Source organism: Colias philodice, chromosome 1 (genome assembly GCF_061535455.1).
Source record: "Colias philodice isolate Cphi_HAF_F1 chromosome 1, ilColPhil1 Martin Lab GWU primary, whole genome shotgun sequence".
In the NCBI taxonomy this organism is placed as follows: Eukaryota; Metazoa; Arthropoda; class Insecta; order Lepidoptera; family Pieridae; genus Colias; species Colias philodice.
In genome coordinates this window covers 8,317,453-8,340,059 of record NC_143086.1, presented here as the reverse complement: position 1 = coordinate 8,340,059, position 22,607 = coordinate 8,317,453, and the positions used below count along the sequence as shown (strand labels likewise).

Sequence of the window (22,607 nt, the reverse complement as noted above, 5' to 3'; positions counted from 1 at the left end):
CCGTGATAACAACTACTAATATCATTGAATAATATCGAAACCGAAAATGTTATTTTGCTATGTGCTATTTTTCTTTAATAGATAAAAAATTATAAATATATAACTTATCTTTATGGGGTTCAAAAATGAATAAAGTACTTCAAAGCTTGACAAAATGAAAGACTTCTTTTCAATTTATATGTTATCTATAAAACCATTGAATAAAAAAAGCTTATGATGTACACATTTAACTGGCAAAATGTGGGCAGAACTAATTTCTTTTTAAATCTTAAAAGAAAAAGTGGGAGGTCTTTTCATCAAAGAAACGCTCACGTTTATTTTCTTTCAGGTATTGATCATAAAGAAATTATTTATAGAACAAGAAATACTGGATAATAAAAAGTAAATTCTCGGGGCATAGAAGGGACATATATTTCTTATTCATTTCAGTTTATAAAATATATTTTAAATGGGTGTAACAGGAGGAAAAAGACGACAGCCAAATCTCGAAATATATAAACTTTTTCATACAGAAGGCATCTGTTTTGTCCTTATCAAGTGTAAGTGCTCGCAAAGAGCGATAGTTTCTTCAAATACGTTTATTCTAATTTTCAAAAGTCGCTCCAGCCGCATTTCTTCTTAATGATCCCGTGTTGTAGGTCTAGAATCTGTCTGTAAAAACTACACTTTCATGGGAGAGTTGATTTCGCTTCGGCACGAATTGAGCCAGGCTCGTATCGGGGAGGAACCACACACCCACAGAAGATAGCAGCAAGCTTCATACGATAATCGGATGATACACCCTTCCAGTCTATTCCTTTGTTCTCGACGGCAATCCTCTCCTAGCTCCTTATCTTTTACCCTTTGAATGCATTTGTAGAAATCCTTCCTCGTCAAATGTCTGGTGGTCGCTTTCCGTCGCAACCAGCTCAGTGACTTTTATGTAACCTTTACTTTATTTTTAATTTTTCTTTTCCTCATATTAATGACCATTACGCAATACTCATGTAAGCGAACAAAGTTATTTATTAATAAAATTAAAGCGTATTTTTCGATGTAGTTCTCAGTAAAAGTTGAAAAAAGCTCTTAAATTTTGTAGACTTCTAATAAAGAAATACTATGAATTACTTCCTAGTTTCAAAGCTTAATATCTTGTTTTTAATAAAAATAACTCAGTCTAAATAAATTACTTCTAAGTAAGAAATATTTTTCTCATTTAATTTTCTAGAAAATTCTCATATAAGCGTAAAGCGGCCATGCAATATAACAACGAAGGTTATAATTAATTAATTACCTCGCTATCCGTAATGCAATATTATCTTCTTATGTCAGCATAACACGTATAGTGTAATAATTTAATTTCATTGTATTGGATAGTTATTTTAAGTTATATTAATAATCATGCAGTAAGTAATAGACATATCCGCTTATAACAACTCTCTCTACATTATATTATTATCTACAAATTAGATTTTAACAACTTTAATGTAGTCGCAATCACTTGCGTTAGATCATTGATAATACATATAAATTGGTTCATAAGTATTCGGGTAGCAATTAATGCATGTTTTAAATATTTTTTCTTGTAAATTTAAAAGATAGCGAACGTAATCTTTGCAGGTAACACCGCCCTTAATTTGTACCTTTGTGTTAATATGCAGGTGCAAATATAATTAAAACGCCTTAATTTAATTCCGTTAATTAATCTACTGTGGCCGCAATGTTCATAATTGAGAGTAAATATAATTTAGTATTTTGGATATAACTTTTTATTCATTCGTTTCAGAAGTGAAAAATATATTAGGATTTTCGCTTACGCTTCAAGTGATAAAATTCTATTCGTTTTTGATTTCTTATTAATATTTTTTTATAATTTTAACGTTAAAATACAGTTTTAAGTGTTGCAATAAATCTTCAAATTAGTGATAAATATATAAAGAGTAGAGACTAGAGTTCTAGTGGTAAAATATTTTTTACCTTGCTCAATGTTCATCGGTAAGTTCACTAAAAATAAATTATGTAATAGAATAAATGAAAATTCTGTAAAGAAAATACATTTTACCTTTATGCAAAGATGCTTCGGTCCAACAATATAAAAATTAAAAGGTGCCTTTGATGTAGTTTTCCATTGGCAATTCAGCGAAAATTCATATTTTAACGTAATAGAAAACTGCAAGCTTTACTGGGAACTGGGATTCATTTGAAATTTTATATAAAAACAGAACATTTTCCAATTAGTTTGCTTTGATGGCTTAAGCGGAAATAAGAAGAACTTGCAAGGATGAAAATATGAAAACTTAAAATAATATTTCCTTGAAGCAAAATGTAATATTTAAATTTAAAATTCACTATAACACAAGCTTTTTGATGGAAACCTTTTAACAAGATAAGGTAACATCATATTATATTCTTCTTACGTTTTCCCTGTGTAAGTGTAGCTCCTTGTAAATCTGATATCTGAGTAGTCCATGGGCCATGGCTAACAACTAGACTCTCTGTGAAAATTATTACTCGGTGAAAATATGATAATGATATAAATATTCCCATTGTGTTACAAGTCCTTTATTAATTGTTGAAAAAGGATATAACGTTTTATTTTGATTTTAATTTTTATACATGTCTTCTTTACGATCTGAATCTGGTTTTGGAACTTGTAATTATTTGTAATTATTTATTTACATAATGCAATTTGTTATCATATTATTGTTGTATTACATGAGGTATTGGAAGAGATAAATACAGATTACAAAACTAGTATTTCGCCCGCGACTTCGCCTGCGTAGTCAGAGGAAATTCTCATAGAAATGAGATGAACGCGGTAAACAGTACTTTAATCACTCTCTTGCTTCCTAACAATCTCCAGACACAAAAACATATAATCATAAATTCTCTCTGTTACGACGTGAAAGAAAGACAAACAAGTAGTCTTTCGCATTTATAATATTAGTAAGGATGAAACTGATCTAATACCTAATATGACGCGCGTTTCGATCTTTATGTAGTGGATATAGAGTATGATAAACTTAATATTTGCGTTTGTATTTACTTTTCTGGGATAAAAAGCAGAAACGCTGGGAGCTGCTTAAATTAACAGAAAGGCAAAATAAATTATCACAATTTTCCGTTCGTTATGGAGCTGGTAACACTGGTATTGATTTTTAATATTTTCAATGTATACTCGCCTACAGATATTTTATATGTAGGCAGACATCATTATTTTATTAATAGCGTAACAGGATGCAGCCCACGAGCCATTTGTCACGGCTTCGTTAAAATTAAAAGGTGACCTATATAAGTGAGATTGGTACTCAGTAAAAAGGAACCTTTGTAATGGTGAAAGAATTTTTCAAATAGAGTTTTTGAGATCAATCGTAACAAGCAAACCGATAACAATCAAATATCTCCTCTCTACAATATTATATTTAGATAATAACCAGCTTTGAGATACTATGAATTTCCTCCAATTAAATTATCGTGTTTCTATCAATAGCCGCCCATTTACCAAAGTATCAACTTGCAAATTTGCAATAAGTACCAAGAAAACAATTTTCGTGTGCAATATGTAATAATTCGAGGGAGCAATTATTATAATTCACTTCATATACAATTTCATTAATAATATAATTAATTTCTCGTATTTCCACATGCAATTTTCTAGACAACTTAAATATAGGCATTAACTTTATTAGAGCATCGAGACGGAGGTTTCAATTTTCCGCCAGTTGGTACACGCTCTCGTTACCTAATTTATTAGAGCAGTAATCGAATTACGTTCAAGTCAGTTCGTTCACGATATCATGATCTGTAGATAACCTGCTTACAGGGTGCTGATTGAAAGGAATATATACAAATAAATCAAATTGGGGTATCAGTTTGTAATTTTGATAGAACCGCTTTTTACTAATGGCATATACCAAAATAATACTTTTTAAAATGTTTGTCAGTCCGTCTATCTATCTCTCTATTTGTACCGGCTGATCTGCGAACAAGAAAAAAGAAGTGTAAAATTGTAAGAGTGTATATTATTACATCTTTACAAATAAATAACGAAAAATATGAAGGTAAGGTTACAGAACATAGTATACCTATGTATATGAAGCATCGCTGAATCAATCATCAACAGGTGTTTATTGTGTAGCGTAGCACACAGCCATCTCTCTGAATTCTATTCTATTCATTCAGATAATAGCAATAATAAACACTTATTTTATCATACTTTCATAATAAACTACAACCGTAAATCAATTGATGCATGAAAACAAATTGTGACATCCTTGAGGCAGTGATTATATAAAAGAGCGGGTCGATTTTATTGAGGCGAAGGTTTTTAACTGAACAAACAAACTGTCTTTTAAGTTTTAAGTATAAATAACTCAACTTCTATGTAGCATATTTATAGTGGAGGTCATTTAATATCAAGGCACGAAACCTAGAGCCAAAATTTGCAACCTCGCCGTAGCATCGTAGTCTGGGAGCGTAGCACTTTCGTAGGCAGATCGTAGCTTCCTCTTTGTGAACGTTTCTTAAACTGTACTTCGTACTGTTTCAGATTAGAATAATAAATTATTTGTTATTTCAATGGCATTTAGTTGACGAGTGATGATTAAATAGTATGTATTTTGTTCAGGCCTTGTTCAGGCCTTAATAATAACCGCGATGGAACAAAGAAAAAGTATGTTATAAAACAATATATAATTAAAGTATCCGATACATCACGTCGCAAATCGTATTTTGTTAGCAATTTTATGAAAGTTGCTTAAAGTTTTTTGTAATTATCGCTTATAAATGACCACGAATACGACTACGATTTACTTTATCCTCTTGGTTTGACACCCGATAAAAGATCAATAACTATCATTACTAAGCATTACATTATTTACATATATCTTGTAAAATATATTATATTCAAGTTTTATTCTAACCCTTGCAATTATAATTTATTAACTTTCATTTTAAACTCGAAATAAAGTAGGTAACGGATGAAATTATAAAATTATAGTGAATTAGCATTCCGGACTTAAGTGGTTTGACATTTAGAAAATAAGAAGTAGGTTTCTAGCGAACATGATTAAATGAGGATAAATTACGGGCAATCACTGATCTACAATTGTAAGAGCAATTACCTATCAATCGGAACAGCGGCTATTTCCGTATTGTGTTCAGTATCCACTCGTTTGCTGTAAGATTATCCCTGAACAGATTTGATTGCACGCTAGTGCAGTTACACGTTTGAATTATATTTGTGTGGTGGGGCGCATGCGCGGTCCCAGTCAGACCCTCGAGGCTCGACCGCTCGACGGGCACACCGCACACCGCACACCGCTCCAGCTCGTGGCACACAGTCGCGTGACGCATCCTCTACTGGCGAGGCAAGCGTCACTTAACACTCGCGAGTCGCGCCGTCCGCGTCGTCGATCATATTGTTCCGTGCAATTTAAACTTAAAGAGAGCTTTTCTTTTGCATTGCTCTTTAAAATAAACGTTGAATAATCAACGATTATTTAATTATAGAAATAAAAGTAATTTTCTTCTTTCTTCTTTAAAGTAGTATACATTTTTCATGATGGATTTAAGGTGAGTTCTATTAGTTTAAATTAATTATACGATAAAAAAGGGCTGTTTAGTAACTGTCTTATTCTCAACAATCATTAAAATGTGCAATAAAATAGAAATTAATGTAGGAAGTTTTAATTAACAGTCGTAAATATTTTAATTTTAAACCAAAGGAATCGATTTAATTACTACCTGCCGCTCTGTACACCGCTGTCTTTTGATAAGAATATCTTGCAATATTTTTGTTAGATTGTATTATTGTAGCATATTTAAAACAAATTTTGGAAAAAAACTCTGTTACATACTGAATAACGCCAAAAAGAGTTAACTTACAAGTCGATGTTAAATTATATACAGTGTTAAAGTTGATCAATTGTTTTACATACTTACAGTGTTATCATTACGTACCTACAATGAGCGACCCAACTGGTAACAAAAGAACTCCATTCCAGATAATATTTTATCTATTTGGTGCATAGCGTGTTCTGTTCAACTATTTTGTTAACTTGAATTCATTACAAGAACTGGCGGAGACAGTTTCTTAAAATGAACGATGCATTTTAATTTCCTATAAAAATTACTGCCGATCGTTATATCACAAAGGCGGATATGGAAAGACTATGATGGAAGTTTCTAGAATTTCAGATTGTTATAATATGATCTTTTCAATAAAACAATGTCGCATGAAATATAACAATGAATTATAAAAAAGAACAACCATTTAAGGCTTCTTTGGACTTGTGCAACTTTTCAGGTTGTTTGTTTGTACTTATATTACTTCTTCAAGTGTTTAGATTTTTTGTGTAATTTCACAATACTCTACATTTAGGCTGACATTTAATGTATCTAACCACCTTCTAACCATTGATGCTATGTAGCCAAATAACAATGTTACCTACGTGTAGTTTTACCCATTTATGAGATAAGTTATATTGAAAAGCGATGCAGTTGTCGCCGGAAATATGTTCCATATTCCTCTGAAGCTCTTTGTTCTTCTGTTTCAGTTATATTTTATAAACTGTTTTGTTTTATAACACGCTCCTGCGAAATGGTGAGAGTCCGGAATGGTTTATTTCAAAGGCAAAGTGACTGGCTTGTCTATTATCCTATTTGATGTTCCGGTGGCGGCCATTTTTAACTCTTTTTCTTTTGTTTCAGACACAATGTCGTCGATTAAACTACCGTCGCTCATACTCAAATGACAATAACTAGAATAAAGGTAAGATTTGTGAGGAAGCTTTAAAAATATTTTTATCTGCTTTGTTGTCTAAATATTTCAAAATACTGATTCTTAAAAGCAGGTCATTTACGATACGATAATCTTATATTTTAATAGTTATTTAACGAACTACTTATATACTTATTTGTAATAGATGCGGGACGGTGTATGATATTTCCCTATCATCAAAACTATAAAAAAATCATAAGCACACTTTCGCTTTAAAATATTTTTAATTTAATAAATTCTGATTAAATGAGTTCATGTGTAGCTAAAGTGCTTGCATAATGTCAACGATGTTAACACTAAAAGTGGTAAATATGTGACGCTCTCGCTCTATAACTTGCCTATTGGATTTCGGCACTAAATTTAAACGTTGGCATAATTGTAACATAAATTGGCTCTCACAGGTAGTTTAGACCGGGTGTGAAATAGGGTCACCGTTTATATTATCATATTAATTTCCTGCATGTTTCTATTTTGATACTATAACGGATTCATGTATCGGCCCGAGCAGTGAGAGAAGTCTAGTCATAGAATTTAAATTAACCTATTTGCAACTCGTAAGTTCAACTTGTAAGCTATAGCAGGTTCAACTTGTAAGGTTCGTATATTAGTATCATATATGCTGCTTCTTTAATCAACCTCAACATTGCAATTGATTAGGTCTGATCAATCTTTTGTCTATGCCACTGTTAAATGTTAATTTACCTCTGAAACGGAAATCAAAACCGATTGCATGGCCTCAAACGATTGGTTCGTTTATAAATAGCTCGCAATTAAAAAGTTCTGTTCCACTGAAACTGTTTTGAATTTATCGATACACGACTGTGAGCTTTGGTTTGATTCTTTGTACGTGCCAATTAACTGTGTCCTTGTTTATATTATTTACAAAGCCTTTTTGTCTGGCAGTGCCGGGAGCGCTCATGAGACAGTCGTGTCATCGTCTGCTTGAGCACCAACAGGCAGGGGGGGAGGAACCCCCGCTTTACTCACCAGTAGACCAAATTTCAGGTAATTTATGTAATTCATTAACAATTTGTAAGCGAAATTCAAAAGTACTTATATAAATATAAAGATAAATAGTTTTTTTTTCGATAAAACCAAATCCACTAACAGAGAAACTTTGGAGATCTTCTAATAGGCTTGAAAGCACACAATTTTTCTTTAAATGACCGTTACGTGATACTGAATAATGATAAATGTCAAAACACACACTATTCATTTGAATGCAAATAAATGAATCACTGTTAAAATAAATAAATGAATTATTGTATAACACATAATTAATATTACCTACCTTACCTATTTCCACCACAAATAAATATCTCCGAACACTACGACGTACGTATTTGGTGATTAATAATAATTGTGAGTTCTGATTTTAATTAATAATAGGTACATTTTCTGTATAAATCATATAAACAACATTATATTTTATTATTGATGTGCATACTCCATATGGTGGTGCATGTAATATTTTATGTTTATTTTTTAAATTTTAGTTGCCTTTTTATTTTACTTTTGTTTTACACTTTGTGCAATTAATTGTTGGGAACGTTGGTAAGAATGGTCATCATGCTTCGCTTATGTTGATTGAAAGATAAGTGCTTACTGCAACTGAATTACAGGTTACATTATAGAATACAATGTGTATTTTTTGTTATTAAAGCTTCGAAAGAATCCGTGTTTATTTTACTCATAATGTCTCATTCAGTATTTAAGCCAGCCTAGGTATCCTGCCTATACCCATGAAGTTATTGGAATCATTGAACTTATTCCTTATTGGAATTTAATATCACCAAAATTGTTTATGTACGCGTTTTTTTAAATTTTATTTTCGTCGTGGCCATTGGCGCTAATTGGCAGTACGGTGATTACGTTTGTTCGATTTTATGTTTCGTAGGGACTTTATGTTGAAAATGGAAGTGATATGTACATAATTAAAAATAAATACATATTCTACAGAATTTGAATAATAATATCCTTCTGAGTTCGTATAATATTCATAGACTATATAAAAATTAAGTAAAAAATATGAAGGTTCGTCGAATGTATTCTAGGATATATATTATTTTGTTATTTTAAACGGCGATTAGGATCTCTTTACTTGATAGAGAATACCCGAACATATACTCTTCGACTGTTTTATAAAATAGTCGATACGACTAAATTATTAACCGTGTCCATGTCGAGATAAGCGATGTGGCGGGGTAGATTACCATCGGATTGTAATGGCGCATAGGTGGAGCTTTCGACAGCATATAGTAGAATAAACGAGGCTTTTGATACAGTGGTACCGGAACATGTGGGCCGCGAGGCCGGCGGCAAGCTGACACGATATGCGCCGACGGAGGAGGACGAGGCGACACTCAGGGAACTTCTACTTAGGTACGTGTCACCCTAGAAAAATGTCGAAAACATTAGCTTTCCGCCTTTATAACTGGCTTCATTGCATTGTCAATTCATGAAAATCTGTGTGTCGATGTTTCTATACATTTTTCACCTTGGCTTGGCATCCGAAGTATCTTATATTACAGATATTGAACTGATGCAATTCGCGGCGTCTCAACCATCATCCACTTTACCTCTCTTCATGACATCGAACGACAGTTCACCGTACTTTCGTACATTAGATACAATGGCCATGACCTGTCTTGCTTTGACACCGAGTCGAGCACAGCGTTTTCGCTTACACCTTGATCCCCGTTTTATCAGTATTGTTTAATTGATCTCTGAATGTAGGGTCGCTTGCATGTGTGTGATGGTGTTGTGTATATTATCTATAAATATATATATAGTTAAGGTACTTAGTTTACGAATACACCTAGATATTATTATAACGTCAATACCTAATACCTTTAGACCTATTACCTATTAGGTACCTTTAGGAATATCCTTTGAACGTACTATATCTACAGAACATTCAACTATTCAGCGTGTTTTCCTTTGACTAATTTACGAACATTGTTATGGCTCGATTCATGCAACATACTCTCATAGCTGACATAAATTAAATAAAGGACTAGAGACTAGAGACTCTAGAACCACACTAGAACTAATTTGTCTTCAAGTGAGTTGCGCGAAAAATGTCTTTATGATACACATACTTTTTAGTCATTTAACGTAGGAGGATATCCATGTTTTTAAATAAACATTAAGAATGAGTAGGTACATTATTTTTGTAAAAGGTACCTATGTTGATTCGATACAGAAGATATTTTTATTTTTTACCAATTTTCAACTATCCTATTAAAAAATGCAGGAAATAAGCAGAGAATGAGCAAACTAATTATATTTATAATTCAAAAATTTATCTACGTGTGAGATATTGTTCAAAATCAATTGAAATATAATAATCATCGTGGCATGTACATAAGTATTAATAACACAGATGAATTGAGAGAAAGATATTAAGCAAGTAGGTATTAAGAATTTATATTTCTAAAGCGGCTGTTAAAGTAGGTATACAATTTTTTATGTACAAAAAGTTACAGGTAGTAGATAAATAAGGGAAAAGCTTTTCACATGACATCAAAGAAAAAAGATAAAAAATCGACATTTAGAAAATAATGTATACGCACAAATAGCTTTATGAGACATAGATAACCTCTAAAATCAAATTTCGTATGTATCATATTCGTAAGTTAAAAAAATATTAAAATATATTAGCTTGCTTCTGATTTCTATCGAAGTACATCTCGTATCCGACGATGCTCTTGTTAGTATTTTAATTCAAATTCCTCGTTTTTTATTTCAACGTGTAACTAAGAGTATTTTGGTACAATATAAGAATAGCTTTCCTTTAAATAATGTTGCTGTATTTATTAACATTAATCTTGACGAAAGTATAAACATTTTTGTATTAATACCTATTTTCAATTATTTTTATCCTGTAGGTATGTTAATTCCTAAACACATTTTGAATTATGAAACTTTCATCTTAAACTCGAGCAATAAATTATGCAAATGTTAGGTTCCTTATATCCTTATTAAATCAATCCTTATCAATCCTTATCCATATAATAACAATATAAACTTTTTACTGGCTTTGTATATTATGACATATTTTATTTTTATTTCATTAGTAGGTACTAATTTATAATATTAAAATACAATTAACACCTTACTCAACTAATTCCAAGTTATGATTACTTAAACGAAAATTGGATGGGACAAAATTTTCATTGATTATCATTAATTAATGTAAAAAATGTAATTTACATTTAATAATTTAAAACATAGAAATTTTTTTGCCATTTGGTTTCTATTCTATACACGCCACGTAGGTTTCGTAGTAACTATTATCGATCGATATCGACACTTTTATGGAAATAATACCTAATATTTAACACGTCGATTAAATACTTTAAACAGATCTCCAAAATTATCTACATTAATTAATACATGTGAAACAATATAATTTTTGTAGAATTTGAGGTAAACGCATAAACTATGTGTACCTTCTGTGTAGTGTGTAGGTATAATTTATCAAATTTTCCTATACAGTTTTTATATAAGACTAAGCTATTTGTTTACGACATGCTAATGATCCTAACAAATAAGCAATCATTCGAAATAGAAAGGAACTGTATCTTAAAATGATAACAAACATCCCTTTACGCATCAAAATGTGCCAACTGCACACGGCGTAAACACGATACTTAGTAATTAGTCAATATTGTTTAGCCTTCAGAGACAGGTGAGCGTGATGAGTATGAATCTGTCCGCAAAGCTGGACGAGCTACAGCGGGGCGACCGGCAACTCGAGACCACGGTCGCACTCTGTGAGATCAGAACGCAACTACAAGAACTCACCAAGAGCGTTGAATCATGTCAAAGCGAAGTGTCTGAGGTAAGGAATGACATAACGATCCACGCATAGCTTCTTGTATTACGTTCCAGACACCCGTGTAGTGTCCGTTAACTCATACAAATGTTACGTGAAGTAACCTAGTGACAGTAACACATTGTGGCTTAGAAATAGGTTACGTTATGGACATGCATGTATCTGAATTCTGAAGCGACATAGTGACAATAACACATTGTGGTTTAGAACTATAGGTTACGTTAGGGACACCCGTGTACCTAAATAAGTCACATTTCTAGTAACTGAATATTGAGGTTCAGAAATAGGTTATTTTAAAGCCAGGCAGTAACTACTGTTAAACCTGTTAACTAAAAATGTTAAATTGAGCGTACTACAAGTGGGTTGTGATAAATCCATTTGAGATATTAAAATACAAACTGTGGGACTAAATTACAAGGTGAGCGGCGAGAAATACAGAGAGAGCAACTTAAATATTAAGATAGAGAAGACTAAAAGTTTTTCATAAGCTGCATTGTTAATGATTATTGGTTACTAAATTCTTTTTTGAGGTTCTTATATTTTTTATTTTAATACGCTTCGTTACAAAAACTACAGATTGTTTGATGTTCCTAGAAGAAGATTATTTGTTTTAAGATGACTGAAGCGTCTTATTTCATTTCGTTTTTTGTTCATTTGCTTGAACTGTAAATGAATATTGCTTTATTTTTTTGGGATACATTGTTTCGTTTAATTGCCTACTCCTAAATAAGAAATTTTTCAATGAAAGTTGCTGCTCATCATAGTATTTTACCAAGTGGTTTTTCTATTCGAAACATTTAATTTACATAAGATAAATTGCCGCTCAGTATAAATAAATCATTTGCCAAATAATGAAAAAATATGCAGGACCTAACGTTGTCACTCAAACAAATATTAGGTCGCTCAAAATATTATGAAGTGATTATGAACCTGCTCATACTTAAATAAGTATTTTAATGAATGTTTTTAAGTCGCTGTTCTATTGATTTTCATGACTTACAATCAGTCGCTCACTTAGTAATTCTATAAACCCAATTAATCATATTTGTCACCTAAAACCTTCCTAAAACTTAACAGTCACTCGTTTAAATATTACCCGATATAAATATCAGTTTACAAAAGCTTTATAAGAATGTAAACTCTAAATATATCTTGAATGAAGAAGGTTGAAAGATACATTTCTGCGAATAAATTATGCAAACTGAAATAACATTTCACTGGAAATACATTTGATAAAACCTACAATACTTCCAACATAAAATGAGAATAGAGCTATTGCTCTCTGCAATCTTGGATTAAAAGATTAAAATGCACGAGAAATATCGAGAATTGAGCTCGATATTCCGTCTATTTTCATTTCATAATAGGTTAAGAATATAAATAAAATGTCTTTGTTGCTTTGTAATGAAAAATGATGCAAAAAGCATAATAATCTTCAATAATTTTTATTTCTTCAAGCTGTTGGTACCTAATAATAATAATCTACAATTGAAAGTTTTTGTTGAGATAATAGTTATTACAATTATATTATGAAATGTTAAGGTGAAACGAGACATGGTTGCCATCAAGCAAGAGTTAGACACTGTACAACAGGTGAAGGAAGAAATAGAAGAGTTGCGCGAATATGTGGACAGGCTTGAAGAACATACACAGAGGCGGAAGCTTAGACTGCTGGAACAAGTACGATATTTCATTTTTTTATCCTTTTTTTTAATATTCGATAACAACAGAGTTTACTTTTTTCCAACTTATACACGGAAGCCCACAATTTATATGCAGCTTTTTAAATACAACTTCCATTATTTATCAATAGTAGATTTTATATAAACCGCAACTTATAACAGTTCATTGATGGTTCATTGTTAACTTTTCACATTACAAATATGATTTATTGATTGATGGTATTCTATTTACGTAATCGTAATTAAGTATAACTATGTCGAAGAGAATAAAGTTATAATCATATAAGACTACTATTAACTACTCTACCTGCTACTACTGCTAATGTATAGGTACTAACATAAGAAATCCATTTTCAAATCATTTAGGAAGCTATCTTCGGTATTTTTATTGTCTATTTTGAGCGAAATGGATTTTTTCAACTTTATCGCATCCGCCCTGGAAATAAGGTTGAATGGTAACTTCGTTAGTATCTCGTGAAAGAATATAAAAGTGCTTAGTAGTAGTCATTAACTCAATTAGTCACTAGCTTCAAGTCTCTGATTTACTTATAAGGTCCCCGTAGCAATGGTAACCCTAACTCAATTTAAGGCTTTACGATACTGTATTCTATATTTTAAATCTAAATACAATTTTACATCTTAACATCGATGCAAACAGCAAACACCAATAGTTACAGGTATCTTATATAACCTTATAATAAAAGAAAATACTAAAATTATAACGAGCACTAGTTAAATTTAGTTCCTCTGTTGTACGTTACTTGTTCAACTTGCTCTCAGCGATGTTTTCAACTCTTTGCGTAAGCGAGACTATCGAGCTATTCTGATCATTTCAGGTTCTGAAGTTCTTTATTAAGGAATTTTGTTGTCAGATACAAGAGCTTTAGGTACTTTTAACGAGATCCTCCAGACCGAATTGATTTGATAACTACGATGGTACCTGCGAAAAAATACATTTCAACCTAACAAGAAACTGAATCTAATTCAATTGCCATACCATAAGTGAGCAGCGAAGTATCGATGAATAGTTAGTTTTAGTTTATGTTCTTTATTCAGTTTCTTTTGTCTTAGCTGGTATAATTACTTACTAATAATACTTCTACTTCGGTCTTCCTGCACATCGAAACTTCCATCATCAAGTAGGTAATTAATGTAAATTTTGTCGTAGGGGCTAACATTCTTCCTGTCCTACGCCATCTTAGCCGCAGTGCTCGGAATGCTGCAATTTGGTTACAACACTGGCGTCATCAACGCTCCTGGCAGAGTGAGAAATTTCTAATATTTATTTTATTTTATCACTTTTTTCCACAGAATTATTTAATATTTGGTATAGCGGTTACGCATTGGCGTGGAACGGAAAGGTGCTGGGTTTCGCTATCCAGTGGCGACTGACAAAAACAAATGTCGAGTTTTGGCACGACACAGAAGGCTGACCAGTCCTCCAACAAACCAGAAATCCATAAAGAAAATCGACCAGTGAAACGTGTATACTGTACAGTACAGTATACACGTTTCACTGTACAGTAAGTACAGTCTGTACTTACTGCATGTGACCCCTTCCACACGGGAGGTTACGGGACTTCACTTTGATAATAAGAACACAAAGGATAATAATTAAAATAGTTTGCAACGCCATGGCACAATCTTGACGTTAAATCGATATTTAATAAAGTTCCTTATTACTGATTTCCGGTATTCATTCAAAATTTCATATTTTCGAACATGTATAGGTTACGGTAATTAATTCCGGTTAAGGTAATTAATTCCGGGAAAATTATCAAGTTTTAATTAAAAAACGCTTACACTCACAATGTATGATTATTAAATAAGGTAAAATGTAAAATGGTAGATTATAAGATGAAACAATACGTGCATGGTATTTATACTCAACGTACACTCGCTGCATATTCTCGTTAAAATTTTATTAAATGTAATTATCGTAAAACAAAGGAATTCAGTGAACGATATTTTCATAAACGATACAATAACTTATTGAAAGTTGAAACATCGCTACAGTATATTATATTGCTATACTACGGGGGAATTTTAAATACTCAAATATTTTTATTGTTATTAACAATTTTAGCAATATTTTCATATTGCTAAAATTGTTAAATTAAGCAAAACCAGTACATACTGGTTCTGCTTTTCTTAACTACAGTGTGCAAATCGCATTCTGTTTATTATTATAACAATTTGACATCCATCGAGAGCGTGCCTTATTATTTATTAAGTATTTATAAGTTTATTTTTTTTTAGCAAATATAATCCATGTACTTCTGATTGTAGTCTTCTTATAATTCGAATTTACCATATTTTATAAACTAAATTTGACTGTAATTATATGAATAACTTAGAAAAGAAGCAAGTTTCAAACAGGTATTCTTATTGTTCGGACGATATCTAGTTATTGAAACGATATTATGTTGTATGATTTTTCAACAGCGGATACTCGAGCAATTTTATTAAAATGAAATTGAATTTCGTAGACAAAATTGCACCGTAATAGGGCACAACTTTACTTGAATCAAAATTGTTTGCATATTTTGCGACTGACATAGTTATCAAATGTCATGCAAATAAAAGTCATATGACCTAGTTTATAATCACGTACCTACAGAATATCGAGAACTTTATGAAGGACGTGTACAAGGACCGCTATGGAAAGGACATCCACGAAGACGCCGTCAACAGACTGTACTCCATCGCAGTGAGCATTTTTGCAATTGGTGGCATGCTCGGTGGATTTTCAGGTGGAATGATAGCGAACCGTTTCGGAAGGTATAGTTTTATGCTGGTTGAATAAGCTGTGACTGAAATTGATATTACTAATTGAAATGGACACGAGACTAATACGTTTTTATAAACAGGAAAGGTGGATTGTTGCTCAATAATATTCTGGGTATCAGCGGTGCAAGTCTCATGGGATTCACAAAAATATCACATTGTTATGAAATGCTCTTCTTTGGTAGATTCATCATCGGTGTCAATTGCGGTAATTACTCACATTTTTGTAGTTTTATATACCTATCCATGATATTTCATTCATCCACTGTTACCTAAATGAACTCATACCGCAATACTAATTGGTACAAAATGTTACGTGACACCCTCTATGGCACCACAATGGAACACATTGTTTCCATTATATTGATTTGATTTTAAACCACATTCTACTCAAGTTGCAACTTGAACCTTTCAATAATAATTAGTATTCTTGTCGCTTTAAAAGAACCGTTGCTGATAGTTGGAAATCTTCAACCTTCTTCAATGTTATTTAGTTTTAAAAAAGAATGTGTAGCGAACTGTTAAAGTTTACCGGACTTGATAGCATTCTAACTAAGAGAAAATTCCAGGACTGAATACGTCATTAGTGCCAATGTACATATCTGAAATTGCACCCTTGAATCTTCGTGGTGGACTGGGTACAGTAAACCAGCTAGCGGTCACAGTAGGATTACTCCTATCGCAAGTTCTTGGCATCGAACAAATTCTCGGCACGGATGATGGGTGGCCAATTTTACTCGGTAACTCAATTTTTACGCAAAAATTTACATTATTTTTTCATTACTATTTGGTAGGTTCTGCTTTTATTTTTAATGGTACATATAATTCATAGGTCTTGCTGTGTGTCCTGCAATACTGCAACTGCTCCTATTACCCGCATGTCCTGAATCACCTCGCTATCTGCTAATAACCCGTCAATGGGAAGAGGAGGCGCGAAGAGCTTTGAGAAGATTACGGGCTAGCAATCAGGTTTGTCAATTTAATTGTATTATTTGCTACAATTTTAATAATGTCCAATGCGATTTGAAGGAAACATGATTTCCATTGTTGATATTAGGTGGAAGAAGACATTGAAGAAATGCGAGCTGAAGAAAGAGCCCAACAAGCCGAGGCGTCAATATCGATGAGGGAATTGCTTTGTTCACCAACTCTCCGTGCCCCCTTGCTTATCGGTGTTGTGATGCAACTATCACAACAGCTTAGCGGAATCAATGCGGTATACTTTAAGCTTTATAATGCTTTAACCTTTTCGTGATTCAAGATTGTTAAATCATGTATTCAATTTAAGGTATTTTACTATTCAACCTCACTGTTCACCTCATCGGGCCTTACCGAGGAGTCTGCGAAGTTTGCTACCATGGGAATCGGCGCTATTATGGTTGGAATGACTCTCGTATCTTTGCCCCTCATGGACCGCACCGGACGGCGAACCCTTCACCTTTATGGCCTTGGTGGCATGTTCATCTTCTCCATCTTCATCACCATCTCTTTTCTCATAAAGGTGTGTTTAATACAGATTTAATTTCCAATTTTAACTAGGGTGCAAACGAACGATGGGTTTTGGGACGAATATATGTAAGGAATGAAATTTATTTTAGGACTTCATAAAATCCGTGACCTACTTGCTGTTCATTTGCATTCTAGTTAGCAGAAAGGAGGATTAATTTCCTTTGGATTTAAAATCAAATATAAAACTATGCGTTCAGATATAACAGAAATACAATATGACAGAAGGTCAATCCAACTCCATAAATTTATAAAAGAAGCTATGAATCTATAAATAGCAACCTATTCACAAAGCAGAATCTAGGACATGCTGAGCAATTTCCGTCACATCTGAACCTATACTAATTTAAGTTAGAAGGTAGCAGATATCTAACATGCAACGTCACCTGACGAGTGTTGACTTATATCGGATATAATAGTAGGGGAGCCCAAGAGGAGATTTTGGGATTTACTCGAGCGCGTCAGATTACTATAAGGGAAGGTACCTTAGCTATTCATTAGTACCTCTAGTCAATATGAGCAGTTATGGTTGGTGGGTGCGCTCAGGCGCTCAGGATAAAATTTGAAAAATCCCTAGATAATTCCCTAAGGTTGAGCTCGAATTTTTTACCCTTTCTTCATAGCAATTAAATCGCCACTTAAATATTCAGATTAATGTATATTTTATTACAGTGATGTCCTGGAGCATGTAAAATATTAATATCTAACGCGCTTGAGTATTTCCAAGCCAATTTTTTTCTTTTTTAAATAAAAAAAAAAATAAAAAAACCCTTCCCCACCGCTAAAAGTGAAAACATTATAGGACCTTTTTTTCTCGCTATGGTCTAATCTACCAATTCTAATAGGTTCCCGTGACGCTCGAGTAAATCCACATTTAGCATTATGGGCTCCCCTACTATAAGTACTAAGAAAGGTTACGTCGATTATTTCCGAATAAGCAAAATGAGCTGTCAACTATCGACGAACCCACAGACGAACCACTAGAAACCTATTCCATAGGTTCAATTAAAACTTTATTTGAAGAGTTATGAAAACACTCACTTCTCGGTTTAACTAGAATTTTTGATGGAATGTTTATTTGCTCGGGTCGAGGTTCAATCATAGTAGTTGAGCGACTACGGAAGATATACCTTTATTAAAAAAAAATAGGTATCCAAAATTTTGTTAGACAGACAATGCTTAGTTAACTGTGACTCTTTAAAGCAAAATTTTTTTTTTCTATGTGATACCACTAAAATCACATACTTCAAAATAAAATACAATGTTTTCTTGAGCATGAAACGAAAATATCGTCCGTATATTCGTTTATGAATTGTTAGTTGCCAGGGCATGTTAGATATCGGCTGAATTTGATATGATACCTGTTTGGGTGTGAAAAGTGACTTTAATTAAAATAATTTACTTATATAACTATAACAATATTGACAAAATAACATTAAAATTAAAATTACAATTAAAAAAATAACCCAGACAGGGGCTCTAATATGCTATAATATTATTATATAATTTAGTTTAAGGACGGAATTGGTTATTAGACACTTTTATTGAAATATATTTTAAAATCATAATATTTATTAAATAAAGTGTCAAACATCCAACTCCTTTTTCACCGTAGACTAATTTCTGCTTAGCACGCTTATTTGAACATGGCTTTCATCTATTTTACCATTTAAATAAATCAATTATTTTTTATTGCAATACCATCAAAACCGACTTACCATTCATATATCTTCCTCTTTTTTAATCAAAACTTATTTTTCCTTTACTTATTAAATCTCTCATATTGAGATAGTCTTTTTAATTATTTTCAATACATAGTTTTAGAACTTCAAAGTATCCATAAATTTATTATTTCTTCTTACTAATCCTTATGTTCATTGTACTTTCTTACTAATCCTTGTGTTCGAATATACCATGTGTTTATCATTTCAATATACATGTTTATTTGCTTTTGCTTTGCAGTAGTTTCCCCCTCCCCCCTACTGCGACTTTCCTGTTTCCGAAACCGGACTCTCTATAGGAAAGCGTTGTATATATAAAACATTTGACAAATAATAATGTTAGGTACATCATTCATACAGCAAGCACCAAACACGTTTTTGTTCACAACACAAACAACAATGTCAAAAATTAATCAGAGATAAAATGAAATCACGAAGGGCTCTTGCGCACGCGACTCTCGAGGATAGATTCCCACACAAAGCTGCTCAAAAGCAGAAAGCACTCACTATAGCAAACGCAATACAGCCAATAGATTAAACGGGTTTATTTCACTCAGCTAAATAATAGCACAATATTTATCCTTTCTGGAATTCGCTTCTTCAAAACATTTTTTACCTTTTTTCACAGCTCTATTAGCACTCTGTGATAACACCGCATCAAATCAGTCAAACTATAATTGAACTTAGAACAGACATACACAGACAGACAAGTGTGTGGTAACATTTACGTTTAGGTATCGTTTTCGGCCCCGGTCGGTTACAGGAAAGAACTATCATGCTATCCCCTGATAGGAGTTTTTCGGCTATGTGCAGGAAATGATAGACTGGATGAGTTACCTGTCCGTGGTGTCGACGCTGAGCTTCGTAGTGTTTTTCGCTGTGGGCCCCGGCTCCATACCCTGGTTGATCACTGCCGAACTTTTCTCACAAGGGCCACGGCCGAGCGCGATGGCAATCGCCGTTTTAGTTAATTGGATGGCCAATTTCGTGGTTGGGATCGGCTTTCCCAGCATGAAGGTGATGGAATATATATCTGGAGAATTTTTATACTTTATGATGTAAGATAATTTTAACCCACATTCGAACCATTTACTTACAGGCTCTACTGGAAAACTATACATTCCTGCCTTTTAGTGTATTCCTTGCAATTTTTTGGATATTTACGTATAAAAAAGTTCCTGAAACAAAAAATAAGACCTTTGAGGAAATTTTGGCATTGTTCCGGAATTCGAACGGCAGGTAAGTGTCGTTAGGATTGGATTAATTTATATTTTTTTAAATAGTTTTTAACGTGCACCTCCTGTGTTCGTCACTCAACATCACCTACATTGATGTCTTTACACTTCATGTCCAATTTATGCGGCACGGCATCATGAAACCATACCCATGCGCACGCGTTGCACGTGTGGTGTTCATCTAATGTGAATATTATTATGTGTATTTTAAATTTGACATTACCTTCCCAGTTTTATAGACCGAAGCTGGGGAACATAAATCATAAAGAGCTGTTTATTTCCGATCGATTACTGACTTAACTTACTTATAATTATTCAAATCATGCATACCTATAACTATGTAGAATAGACAGGTGCATGTAATTTACTAAATTTATATTTGTATGGATTTTTGAGTCACTCGCTGGAAAATAAATATTTATTTTGTAAATGAAATAGATAACTATAAAATTAAAATATTATGAAACACGGAGCATATTGTGAAATAAGTAACAAATATATTTAATACATGAGAAATAAGAAAAAAATTTTAGTTAGGTAGATACGTTCAAAGAGACATAAAAGGTATATTTATTTCGCGTTTCAAAATACATTGTATTTTGAATAATGAATATTTATTATTTGAAAGGATAAGTTTTATTTTAAAATAACATATCTTTCTTATAATATATATCTAATTGTCGGGTTTTAATAGACACCACAATATATTTGAAACAAATGTTACGTATATAAAGAATTTACAGTAAAGTAAAATGTAGGTATTTTATTACATTACATAAATGAACTGAGGATTTCTTGTGAAAAAAACAAGAACAATTTTAAGACGGATCCATACAACTTAGTATCTTTTGTGTGATATACGTAAAAAGTAGTTAGCGGATGGGTCGTCGTGGGTGTGATCGTGATGGGTGTGTGTACAGGGACAGTTTCCGCGACAGCCAGCTCTATGGAAGCATGATGAATTGCGTGAACGCATTGGAACAACAGTTGCCGCCGCCTCCGCCACCAGCCCCCGTCGACGAAAAACATGATTCACGTGAGAACCATTTATAGACTAACTATACTTTACTTCGCCAGTTGGTCTACTGCGAACTGAAAACTACTCCAGTACTACCGTAGCTATCGTACCCCATACAGACCACTTTTACTTCTATTGTTGACGCTATAAAATTCATTTTGATATAATTTTACCTGTCAGCAATTAGGTAATTACGTAATCATCAACATCATACATTAAAGCACCGATTCAATATTTGAATAATTCTGTGCACTTCATGCTTTTCACTATTTACAGATTTGCCTCGTTCCCTTTTGTTTGGATTTGATTATAACATGAGGCCAAACGATGTTTCATGAGGATGTTTGAATAAGGATTGTGTTTTACCGATGCATGTTGTTTACTTCTTTGTACCTAATTTACAAATTAAAACCGTCGTATTCGGTTCGAAAACTAAGTACCTATTTTGAATATAATATCTGAGATTCATGAACATTACGATTTAAAACATAGCTTTAGCCTTTCAGTAACTATATGATATTAAGGGGTTAGAACTAGTTTGAAAAAGTAGTGAAAATGTTAGTGCTGGGCGCTGGGCCGTGCTTCGGTGGTTCACCTGCACACAATCTGGCAGGAGGCTCATAGCGCGTGTCGGTTTGCAGTGTCGGAGCAGTCGTCGGCTGGGGGGGAGGCGGGGCGGCCCCCCCCGCCGCTGCCGCCCCCGAGGTTCCCTGCCACCGGCAACGTCTGACAATGGGAGACCGCTGCGCGTGCACCTCTAGTTGCGCCGATCAAGGCCGCCGCCAACTTCTTGTTTCATGGACTCAAGCGGCAAGCGGTGGTCCGTGCCTCTATCACTACCACACAACAAATGTTCTAAATTGATGTGATTAGGTTAATAAAACGAAGCTAGTCTATAAGTCACGGCGTAAAGTTAACATACCTAGTTCTTTATAGTCTGTCATTTTATGACATAATTTATGAAATGCATACCTAGGTACCATGTAAAGTGCCATCGGTTTCTTGTACCCATTTTAATTAGATCTTCAAGAAATTTTACTATAAATGAAGACTAGATA

The 22,607-nt window shown here is 33.1% G+C and overlaps 1 protein-coding gene across 2 annotated transcripts in view; it reads left to right on the top strand.

Moving 5' to 3' along the window:
* The window catches only part of Glut1 (Glucose transporter 1), a 35,505-nt gene extending 13,111 nt beyond the window's left edge, over positions 1 to 22,394 (top strand). Inside the window, exons 2-17 of one of the 2 annotated variants that reach the window (XM_089714905.1) lie at positions 6,691 to 6,751; positions 7,664 to 7,765; positions 9,046 to 9,142; positions 11,441 to 11,606; positions 13,143 to 13,280; positions 14,451 to 14,546; positions 15,903 to 16,063; positions 16,153 to 16,277; positions 16,639 to 16,809; positions 16,902 to 17,038; positions 17,127 to 17,285; positions 17,358 to 17,570; positions 20,089 to 20,313; positions 20,396 to 20,535; positions 21,452 to 21,567; positions 22,191 to 22,394. In XM_089714905.1, coding sequence (XP_089571031.1) covers positions 7,678 to 7,765; positions 9,046 to 9,142; positions 11,441 to 11,606; positions 13,143 to 13,280; positions 14,451 to 14,546; positions 15,903 to 16,063; positions 16,153 to 16,277; positions 16,639 to 16,809; positions 16,902 to 17,038; positions 17,127 to 17,285; positions 17,358 to 17,570; positions 20,089 to 20,313; positions 20,396 to 20,535; positions 21,452 to 21,567; positions 22,191 to 22,279 — 2,121 coding nt within the window. In that variant the 5' untranslated portion in view covers positions 6,691 to 6,751; positions 7,664 to 7,677 and the 3' untranslated portion in view covers positions 22,280 to 22,394. Of the gene's footprint in view, positions 1 to 6,690; positions 6,752 to 7,663; positions 7,766 to 9,045; positions 9,143 to 11,440; positions 11,607 to 13,142; positions 13,281 to 14,450; positions 14,547 to 15,902; positions 16,064 to 16,152; positions 16,278 to 16,638; positions 16,810 to 16,901; positions 17,039 to 17,126; positions 17,286 to 17,357; positions 17,571 to 20,088; positions 20,314 to 20,395; positions 20,536 to 21,451; positions 21,568 to 22,190 lie in introns of those variants that run through there. The other variant, XM_089714911.1, reaches the window with a different exon arrangement.
* Positions 22,395 to 22,607: the final 213 nt, after the last annotated feature.